The sequence below is a fragment of the Megalopta genalis genome, chromosome 2 (genome assembly GCF_051020955.1).
Source record: "Megalopta genalis isolate 19385.01 chromosome 2, iyMegGena1_principal, whole genome shotgun sequence".
NCBI lineage: Eukaryota > Metazoa > Arthropoda > Insecta > Hymenoptera > Halictidae > Megalopta > Megalopta genalis.
The window spans coordinates 33351824-33363805 of NC_135014.1; the positions used below are offsets into that span (position 1 = coordinate 33351824).

The 11982-nt window shown below is 38.6% G+C and overlaps 1 protein-coding gene across 1 annotated transcript; it reads left to right on the forward strand.

Moving 5' to 3' along the window:
- The first annotated feature begins 1051 nt into the window (after positions 1-1051).
- On the forward strand, positions 1052-8943 carry LOC117225406 (uncharacterized). The gene is made up of 7 exons (XM_033478944.2): positions 1052-1346; positions 1861-2345; positions 2559-3021; positions 3214-3371; positions 3484-3651; positions 3869-4327; positions 4412-8943. Exons 2-7 carry the CDS (start codon positions 1892-1894, stop codon positions 4534-4536), a joined length of 1827 nt encoding a protein of 608 aa, XP_033334835.2. The 5' UTR covers positions 1052-1346; positions 1861-1891; the 3' UTR covers positions 4537-8943.
- Positions 8944-11982: the final 3039 nt, after the last annotated feature.

Consider the following 11982-nt stretch of genomic DNA (forward strand, 5'->3'; position numbering starts at 1 on the left):
GGCTTATCTATTTATATAAATATGGCTATGACATGGCAGTAAGAATATTGCTTATATGCGATAACTCCTTCCATGGATCTGATCTATTTGTACGAGATAAAAATTGCAATTATAATCACGTAAACATACACCTATACATAAGAGTAAACACGTCTTATATAATTACATACGATGATGTTTAAGAGGAATTTACAATGATATTTTTTATCGCGTCTGTTTACCTCAGCAAACATGTCTTAAGGCCATTTCCAATTTTATAACATAAAATGGCGCGTAAGCGATAAACATGCACCGAAGAAAAGAATAAGGAAACGAATCATACAATTTACTGGTATTAATGATCTTTTTTTACATGAATAAAATAAACAAGTCAATTTAGTATAAATTTTTTTAATACACATGACATTTAAAATTACAATTACGAATTAGCCAGTGAATACTATCCATCAGTAACTGTTAGGACGCACATGATTTTAATAAATCATTTGTCATAGATATGCTTCCATAAAACCACTGTAAAAAATAGAATAACGAATATTAAGCACAAATATGAAAGTGAACTGTATTAGCATTTATTAAGAGCACGGAAACATTTAACCTACTTCTTACTGAATTAGAAATAAATGAAAAATAATGCAAAATAATTATAGATAATATAAAATTAGTAGAAAAAATTATAATAATGACGTCACTTGTTTAAATCATAATTACTTATCTATATATATTAAAATATTCATTAACACAAGATTACATTTGAAATAAATTTTGTTCGCATTATAATGACTGAATATAAAAAGACAATGTGTATTTTGTAACTTTCAATATCTCTGACGAAGAATTTCGATAAGCTAACATAATTTTTATGAAAGAAAAAAAACAGCAAATAAATATTAACCTGAGAAAAGGAAAACGACCGAATATACAAATATTCTCATGTGATTTTTATATTTTAATAAAATTTATCACAAAAGAGAATTCGAGCGATTGCTTTGGAACCAATCAGAATGCATATAAAATCAAGTTTGCGCCACACATGGCGTCCAAGAACCGACGCCATCTAACGTCTGGCATTCCTGTTTTTTTCGTGCGGGTAAAATCACGGCTTTCTATAGCGCGCAAGCCTTTATCGTTTTGTTTTGTAGAATTCGGTAAGTTAAGTGAGTATCTTTGGTAAGCTGACTATGCTGAGTGTACGCCGAATGAAATGTTAGCTGAGAAAAAGCGTTCACGCGTCAAGGAAGTGTGTGGGAAAATGAGTTAACCGTGTGTTAACGCGCAGTGGTCAACAATCCGTGGAGGTTTAGTAAGGGAATATATATCCATATTCAGGACCTGATAACGTCGAGGTAATTATACATAGCTGTTTATCGTTGAATGTATTCTACGAATTCTCTGCATATTCCCAAAATTTAAAATCATTGAGAGTTTCCTTCGTGTTTATGTTTACTCCTCTAATTACCCCCTCCCTCCGCAGCCACCCTCTGTGCCCCAACTTTTCCTTGGATTCTCCCTCGTTTTTTCGTACTAATGCAATGTTTTCTTCCCACATTTTAGTTTCCCACGTCTCCTTCAAGCTCTTTCGTTAATTTATTTGACTTTAGTTGTTTGTTGTCTCATAGATTTGAATGACCAAACTTTAAGATGTATTTCTCCGATCACCAAGATAGCTTCAATAATTTATTAATTTCTTTTAATATGTTGTGTATTAACGAATGTTGGTAGTGCAACACTCTATAGATATAACCTAATATTTGTTTTAACTGTTACACAAGAGCTGTTTGCATGTATTTACATCGGTTTCTTATACATTGTATTTGTGTGTAATAGAGTTCCGTTTAATGGTTAATGATTTTTTATAAGCATTTAGAGAGACGTATTTAGTCAGAACAAAATGAGTGCATCGGCCTTAAAATCAACGATACCAGGGGTAGGTACCTCACCAGCTTCTACCACTCACTCCATTCTTCCAATGAATGCGATGGCACAAAAGGTTGTACCAGGCTCAGAGCCAGGAGCCATGAAGCCTTTACCAGGAACTGGGTTGAGCTATGTCACGTTGCAACCACCCAGTCAACCTTTGAGTCTAGTGCAAGATCACAGACCCTCAGTGTACCAGACACCGCCATATGTAAGCGGTAATTCTGAAAAAGAATCGGACTTGGACAAATTGATTCCGAATGGAGTAGAAATTATTAAAACTGATACCGAGCAGACCATATCTGCTGCTATCAAGCAAAGCGAGTCTAACAGGAATAATAATCTAAGTCCAGACAATCCTACACAGGACTCACAGAGAGAGATTCAAACAGAGCAGGAGATGACCTCTATGAGTCTAGAGTTTCCTGGTTAGTAAAACTTGGCAATTAGTTTATATGTTTTATTAATTTTGTATTTAGATAATTGGTACATATTTGTTATTTGTGTTCAACAATTTGCATTTATCAATCTTATAAGCAAACATGAAACAGTAGTTATGATTAAAGAATATTGCAATATTTTAATGATTTAATATATCAGATATATATATATATATATATATTGTGTATATGTTGCTTTAGCATTATGTCCGCCACTACAAAACAAAGTTGAAGAAAAGAAAGCTCCCGTAAATAATGGTTCAAAAGAATCTGATGCAATGCCGGTCAGTGCACCTTTGAAAAAGGATATATCTGTGCATAAACCAGATGATGCACCAGCCAAACCTGATAATCAGAAGACAAAAGTCACAGCTCAAAATCTGAAAGTCACAGCAGATAATTCTGCAACAATGCAATCAAGTAATCCATCAAAGGTTGAGACAAAAGTTACTGGTTCACCAAAAGCCAATAAAAGAAAATCTAGAGAATTGAAAGATTTGAAAGGATTACAGGCAACTTCAGATGGAGCAAGTAAGCCAAAACGAAATCGAATCCAAACACAGCCTTATCAGAGTCCGTTACCAGAAATTGCATTAATTGTCAAGAATTTGAATAAGCCACCACCATCAAAGGCTCCTGATGATAAACTTATAGTATTCTACAAGTGAGTGAAATTTCTGTACTTGAAAAAAATGTATAATTAATCCTTTTGTATAAGTGTATGTAAAATACAGTGTAATGAAAAATGTTTATAAAATTGTGAATTCTATTAATTATTCATCTGAATATAAAAGAATTATTAATGTTTTTTTTAAGCATTCTATATTTATTAATTTTTACTAATATGTGTTATTAGAAATGAATTTTTGGCTGTGAGAAATGCGGAAGGGAGCTTTTATGTATGTCAAGCAATGCAAAATATATATAAGTCAAGCAGGCGAATTCGTATACGTTGGCTTTCTCAAGACAAAAATAATGGAGAAATATATTCACCTGACTTTTATGATTTTATAGGTAATTTTGTACAGAACGTATATCTTATTTCATTGTTATTATACTATTAATTCTTATTTTTTACTAGACAACATAACATGTATATATGTATTGAGCCTTCTTTTTATTTCAGACTTTGATTGTATATTAACAAATTTAAACTTGAACAAAGTTGATAAGAATAAATATCAACTAACCAAGATAGAATTATTGCGTACAGAGAATATTTTGAAAAGAGCAATCGACGTCGAGGCTGGTGTATCCGAAAAACCACGGGTAACAGAAGAACATCCGGATGGACGTTAGTATATATTTTTTCTTACGAGGAAAAAAGCTGCTATCGGTTCTTAACACATTGATGACCAATTAGAAGTTAACTCGTGTTCTTATGCCCAGACATTGTAAAATTGCCGGTCAACAATGTGTTGATGTACTTTATTATTGCGAACGTGAAATAAAGTAGTAGTAACTCAATTGTTGTTTATCGCGAAATTGAAATTCTAATATCTTATCCGCAGTTGACCTTTCACTCTACAAGGATGAGTCACAATTGAAGAGAAGAAAAAGTCACAACTTACATAAACAGAAGCAAAGCTTGCGTAAAAAATCGAAACGAAGTGAAAGCTCTTCTGAGAACGAAGCACCTGAAGACGAATCAGGGAAAAAATCTCCAAAACCAAGTCGTTCCAAGAAGCGGACTGTTAACAAAGCGTTGGCTATTGCTAAGTCCGTAGCGAAGGGTTCGAGTAGAGCAGAAAGGGCACTAAACAGAAACACAAAGTCTGAAAATGAGGCTGCTGCCACTTCTACTGCTGCTACTCCCGCTAATACTAGTGTAACCACAAGTACTGCTAACGCAGTCCCGTCTGCGGATGGAGCCAAAAACAATGCTGATGTGAAGAAGAGTGAAAACAAGAAGATCACAAAACAACCAAGTAACAACAATACGAGTGCGATGTCCAGGACAAAACAACGTGGTAATAATCATGTTTATTTAATTTAATTTAATGTGATTATAGCTGATTGTATAATTTAATTGTGTATCGTTATTTGATTTTCAGCGACTGCACAAAACACACAACAGAGTAATAAAGCGGCAGGACGTCCGAAACGCATGGCTGCTACCACAGGTATTCCTTCAAGCGAAGAGACAGCTTCTCGAAAAAAGCCACGTGGTCGAACATAAGATTAACGTAATTCACACGTTTTTCCTGTGTTACACGTAGAACAGAGTCTGTACCGTAGGCAATATGTACACGTAGTACACTCTTTAAAAATTGCGATCAATTTGTAATGTAATATATAATGATCTCAAGATTCTTATATCTATCAGGTGCTGCATTATATTATAGTCCAACAATGTGGGATCAACAATTTATATAACTGTGCGGCAAATCGCATTTAATTGAAGAAAGAAGAAAAAAGAATAAGACTCAGAGACTTATAAGAGTGATATTGTGATATCATACAAAATTTGTACATATCGTCTACGTTTCAGATTCCCTTACAGGAGAAGAAAGTCACGGAATGTATGATGAGAACGGTACCTTGGTTGAGTAATAACTATCTACAGGGTGTCACATGCTAATGCACTCTTGCAATAGTCTATTTTTGATGTTGTGAATGAACTGTACGTGATTCAGTTGAGTTTAAATGTACACTTTCCATTGGATATGATAGCTATGTACAAATATATATGTCTGGGGCTTGCGCGTACTCTATGAAAAGATTAAAACAGAAAAGTGGCTAGAGTACCAGAGAGTAAGAACAATCCGTGAATTATCGATCTCCAAGTTATGGATCGGTAGATTTAGAGAAGTACAATATCTGTACATTACGCTGAATCCTTGCTGTTTAAAAAATAGCATACAGAATGGTCCAGCGCCTATTATTAAAGACAGGCAGAGAAAAAAAGTGCCCTCAACTGTAAATCCTTGTCTATTGAATCTTTGGATTCAAGAAATGAAAAATCTTATGGCTAAAATAAAAAGAAAATATGATGTTTCATTATAGCTTATTTTCGAATTACTTTTAACCAGTGAATCGTTAGCATGATCAGTTGTTATAGGAAAGGAAATCAAGAGAATCGTGTTGATTAATTGCGGTGGTGTCAGACTATAATTTAGCCACTTAAATATATTATTATATTCCTTTAAAGAAGATAAAATAGCAGCACTTATTTACTCTGATAAGTCTGGATGAAAAATGTATAAACATGCTTTATCTATGTATTATTTTATTTTTCAAAGATTATGGACAAAGTGTATATTTACCGAGAGATAGATGATTATGATTTACATTTCACCAAATCTAAATTTCTTATAGTTTTGCGTAGTTTCTAGTTTCTATTGTGTCGAAATATTGGGTATAACAATTTGTATCAGCAATTAAGAAAAGGGGATTTATTGTAATGTCATTTTATTGCGTATTGTACATTGAACGAAGGTATCGAGACATGTATTTCTTTTTTTCTTTTCTACGTTACGGCGATACAGTAAAATACCTTACAAGTTATATTACGTAAAAGATAAGATAAAAATATAAAACGCCTTTGGTTTTTTTCTAACGAAACCGAAGACAGTTCGTACCAATTTAAGTTATAATGCTTTTTATAATCGAAAGAAATTCTGTCTCCGGAGATGTGTGCACTTACCTTTATGCATCGGCCGTTGAACATGCACAAACATAAAACGGGAAAGTAGGTTTCTCACTTACATGATTTTATCTACGTATGTACATAATAAAGATTAGGTAATCGAAATTGTGAAAATGAATACAAAAATTTACGAGCGTTTGGAATCTTGAAGGCTAATGTATCTTATTCATTTGGGTAGAGTGTCTCACTTTATTATTGTGTGTTGCAATGGAACGATTGCAAAACTTCGACTTTTGTTTTTAACAATCACCGAACCCATGTACCGATGTACATATACTTCATAAGCTTACACAACATAATAACAGAAGGACGCCGTTTAAATGATAGGCATATTGACTTCTATTGGAAATAGGATAATTATTATATTAAATGGTTAACAAATGGATTTAATTCATGAGATGGGAGATGAATAAGATACCAATCCTGTCATTGGTCCATTGCATATTGTATTTAAATATACACATACATAATGTATAAATTTAAAGTATAACGCAAACGTAATGTATAAATTTAGTAAAAGGAAAAATTCTAACGACGAAGACCGAGAAATTTGCTTATATTGTTATATCAAATGATTTTTGCTTTCGAAAGCAAAACAAACAATTTTCTTTCCAAGAATCAGTTGTATGATATCAAAGTAATTCGGAGGACGGTGCAAAGTAATGATGATAATGTTATCGTTCAGCGTCAATGGAAGACATGTAACATATAAATGAATTTCAAAGTCAATCTGCACTTTATTGTTTTCGAGAGGCGATCAATTTCACGACGCGTATAAATACAGCTCTCGATATTCTTCTCGTGAGCCACTTCTATGTCTAAGACGAAATACCTAGTATGAAGGAAACTGAATCGTAAAGCAACGATGCATTTGCGTGCGGGCTGATATTTGTTGAGAATCCGATGAAATCTATGTTTAAATTCCATGGATTAAAATTTGAATGTATATATTGTGTAGATCATTCACTACGAAAATCATCTGTCGTTTATACACGAATAAAATTGAAAACCATGTTAATTTCTTTTGTACGCGACAAATGTTTCATTTAAGCCAGTCAATCCCAAATTTTCTTATCGCAGTTGGTCGTCGTCGGTGTACAAAATGTTCATTTTTCATTTCGATCGATCCCGACTGAATTTTCGAAAACGAACAGCTTGAAAGGGAAGCCAAAGATGTGTTTGCTGCATGCAAGTGTATTTGAAATTCAAAGTACAAATAGTTTCTCATGAAAGTATAAAAACTTTATGTCCGAATTTGGGACACACTGGTTTAAAGTATGTATTGCGTTCAATGAGATCTCAACTACCTCGTGATACGACTTATTTTCCACAATATTGTACAATTCTAATTTCTAATCGCAATATGAATTTCTGCTTATATTTTAAGTAAATACATAATAAGGCACTTCGTGTAACCATCTGAAATATCTTTCTCGTGTATTTCTGAAAAATTCGCTCAATGAATTTCCAAACATGCCGAGACGTTGTTCAACAATATTTTATGCACTTTGGTCAAAATTCTGGGTAATAATACTTTCTGCAGCGTACTTAACTTCATAACAGCGTTCTTGTTTCCACCGAGAAGGATGTTTCTCATAGTGATATCAAGTGTCTTCCGTTTCGTATGATTCGAGCAAATCTAAAAAGAACCATCGTTAGTTTACTGTGCCAATTGTTTGAAAACTTTTTAAGCAGTATTCCTCTGACAAGATCTGTCTTACGACGCATGAAATCAATTATTGGCTCTCGCTTGACTTCCAGCACTGCTTCAATGAATTTACAGCGTATGTCCCTAATTAATCTGAATGTCACGATTGCATTCGAATTATGTAATAAGCACACAAACCGTATTACGCGTGTCGCATTTGAATAGACGTTTAAATAATGATTAAATAAAAAAAAGATTGAGCGATTATCTCTAAGTATGATTCTTATAAGGATGAATATTTACATAGATAAAATGTACAGCCCACATGCGAAAATATCGGGCTATACTTGAAATACGTTCCGAGAAAGCGGTCACTTTTCCTTCGAGATCGTGTGAATTTGGTATATCTATTCATCATAAAAAAAGAATCAGCAATATTTATTCAATTTGTGCTGTCGTTTACAATGTGACCATTGAATCGATTTTCAGATTTTTGATGACGTTTTTAATGTGTTTTAAAAAAAGAAACAAATTCGTTCATTTTAAACGATGTTATCGTCAGATTTCTAGTTTTTTATTATTTTTTTCATTGCTAAATGTTCAGTATATCGTGACATGTTTACAGATGTATAGCATACCCTAGCCAAATCCGCAAAAGCTAATTAATTCAAAAACGTTAACGATCGAGAAACTTTCAATCGGTGCTGGATAATACGTAATAATCAGTTTTTATGCGCATAGCTAGGAACATAATCTACATTTGAAGTTATAGTTTCATCGATGTTTCGATCGAGAAAATTCGATTCAAGTTTCGTATTTGATCAACGACAAAGATCGAATCGGGAATCAATTGAAACCGAGCGCGCGCGGCCTACTTCAAACTCAAAAATTTGCGAAATCGATCCCAAGGAACGAGATTACAATAGAAAACATCAAAAAATTCTTCGTATCGAAAACGTGTTTCAAGTAGGCGACCCCGATTCCTTTTGAGATTCATTTTTCTAGAAGTTATTCTATACAATTTATACGCGATTCTACCATTAGGAGCGTTTTAATTACAAAACAGCCTCGGATAACTAATTATACGGTTAATGCGAACTTACAAAGAACCTTTTATCTGTCGTACTGTGTACTTTTTCCTTTATGTATACGTTATACCATAATTTTCTTCGATTAACCACACGAGTTAATGATGGTTGGTGCAATCTGTATGTCCCCTGTGATTTAAGTTCATGATGAATTGAGAATCAACGTTTTACAAATAATAAAAGATATTGTGAGTTTGGTGACACCGGTCGGTTTTTATTCGCGCGAACCTGCTGCGCAATCCAGAGAACTCGGTTCCGCTAAAAAAAAAAGAAAACTTCTTCGACACCAAGGTGTGACGGCATTATGTACTAATATAAACGACAGAATTCATCGTCGCATAACGATTAAGGATAATATTATCTTTATTGACGTATGTATACTTAAACGTTGGCATTCAACGTACATTGAAATACAAGATGTTCCAGCAAATTTCTCCGTGTTTAAACGAAACTATAACATTTTAGGTGGATAAAGTAGCTATAGGAGGAGGGCTTTAAAACCTACGACAAACGACGGTGTTGTAACGAACTGCCGCGTAGACGCCATCGTGGTTTCCGTGAACCGCGTCCGTCGGCCGGAGCGGGTCGTCGGTTGAAATGCTCTGAATTAGAAGCCCTGAAACGTCTCTATGAGTTCGAAGGACGGTTCGGCACGTTCCCCGGAACAGCGTGCGGTACTGGAGACGGGGACCAATAAACTCGGGCGCATTCATTCAGCGTCGCTGAAAGATACCCAAGTGCGATACGGAAGAAGAGAGCCGGTAGAGATCCGTGAGTATCCAGATTTCGGGATCAAGAATAAACCCGGGAGAGTAGAACGAGTCGCTTTAGTTGTAATGCGGATCACGGAGCATTATTTATTAATAGCAAAGCTGGTGTGGCCGGCAGGGAGTGGCTGTGCCATGCTAAAGCGAGCGCGACAGAACACCGGATCGTGGAACGGATCTTCGGATCTTTTTCTCCCCCCTTCCCCTATCCTTCCAACCCCCTGCCATCGCCGCGGCTCTTTCTCGTTCCCTCTCTATTCGTCTCGCTTTTGTTTCGCCTCGGTCTCTGTCCCGCCAACTCTTCATGCCCGTTCCTCTTTCACCGTACGTCCCTGCCGGTGGTTCACGGTCCCTCTTCTTCTACGCTCGGTCCTCGTCGAATCCACGGGGCTGCACGGTTGCTCGTTCTCTCCATAGCATCGTCCCATGCGTTCCTCGGTCTCTCTGTTTTTCTCCCTTTCCCCCAATCGGGCCGCGCGGTGCGGCGCGGCGCGGCGAGCAGAGCACCATTCGTCCGTCCGACGTTGTTGCTCAAGCTCTTTCCGCTTCTCTTCCTTCTTACTCCGTATCACGCTACCTTAGCCCGGCTGGCTCGCTTTATCCATTGTCTCTCTCGCGTGCTTTGGTTAGTCGCATTGTCGCGCTCCCGCACGCCAGACAGCACGCCGTTGTAGGAGAGTGGATGAACGCTTTGTCGGCGCCCGCGGCCGAGATCAAACGCGCCGACCGCTTCCTCTACCCCTCCGCCCTCCCCACCACACCCGCGCCACGACCCAGCCGGCCCCGTAATCCAGTCGAGGCTCTCTCTTACACCCTCCCCTGTCCCGCTTCAGCCCGCGCTCCAGCCCGCCTCGGCTCGCTCCGCGCCGCGCCGCCAAGCGTCGCAGGGCTTCTCCTTCCGACGAATCCGTCCAGCAAAGGTACCCATAAACGCTCTCAGCAGACCCGGCCTGTTCCCCGGCCTGATGAGAGAAAAATCTCTCTTGACGGCTAGCAACCACACGCACGCCTCGGCCCCATGTCCGACGGTCGCCTCGTCGGCGGATCGGCCGTCGCGGAAAAATGGAACGGAAAACACCGATAACGATAATTTCTCCTCGACGGCGAACCCTTGCCCGCGCTCGGGGCCTCACCCACGGCTACGAGCCGACAAGTCCGGACGGATAAGCTAATTTCACGGGGACAGACCGTAGCGTCCCGACGCCCATGCACGGTCGTTTCGACCCAAAATGCCCGGCCTTTTCAGAATTTTGTCTCGGCACCGTACAGTTACGGTCTGTCTCTCTATTCCGGACAGCAATCAACAACCTCTTGTTACCCCAAGCCCTCTTCTATTCCCAAATGTACAGTTGTTCGTACGGACCCTGTCCGGCCAGCTTTACGGGCCAAATAGACATTGTGTCGAGAGGGACGCGTAATCTTGACGATTATGAATCGAACGCGACAGATGTTTGAGTATCGGATGAGAGGCCGTCCGGAGATGCCAGATAGTAGCGAATTCAGCGTGCCCATTCCGGCGATTATCTATGCCGATACGGGCTCCGATGCCCCCGGATAAGCGTTATCGGGGAGAGTACATACTTCGCCGGGAGTCACGGTCGCGCGTACCCGGTCGGTGTCCTTGATTTTGATTGTAATTAGACGTCCGATCGTGACGAAAGCACCCAGTGAAATCGACGACGATATCGCCTTTTATTCCCGCCATCGCGCGTCGTTTGCTTTCGCCTCTCTTGCCCGCTCGCCGACGCTACGCCTGCCTCCGCTGCTAGGCGGCAAAACTGTATTATAGCCTTTCTTGTCGTATCCTGTCGCGCGCGACGTCGTCCTCCTTTGCCGACCTTCGTACCTTCGACGGTACCTCGCGATAAATACTCGCGCCGCACTTTTTACGCGTTACTGCCTAATTAGCGTAATTATAAGATCCGGTCGTGGACCCTCTCCACCCTCCTCTCTCATTTCCTCCTACCCACCTCTTCTGGCTTCCACTCTACCTTCCTTCCTGTTTTTCTTCGGCCGGCCCGGTGGGGGACCCGCACAAAAGACCGTTTCCGAGATTTTCTCGCGATAAAAATGACATTTTAGGGGGACACGTTTATACTTAAATGTCTATTTGAATCCCCGGCTCCTACGCTTTGACGCAACGCCTGGGTGATTCGTAGAGGCCGCATGAAATTCTGTAGAAATTCTTCTTCCACGTATTAGAAGGTATGCTGGACGATCGTGTGCCAGTTAAGTCCGTATGGAACGAACTCGTATACAAGTTCAATTATCGTTAATCTTCCCTGTCGTAACGGAAATGGAGATCTTAGAGGAGTGATTCCGGCGTTAAAGTCTATCGAGGAGAAAATGGAGTCCTGTCCCAGGAAGTTTCTGTAGGAACGTCTTTAGACGTGGTTTTCGATTGGTAACGCCGCGTATAAGCTGCAGGAAATACGAGCTGGCGGTTTTTCTGACAAACTTATCGAAGCGTAAA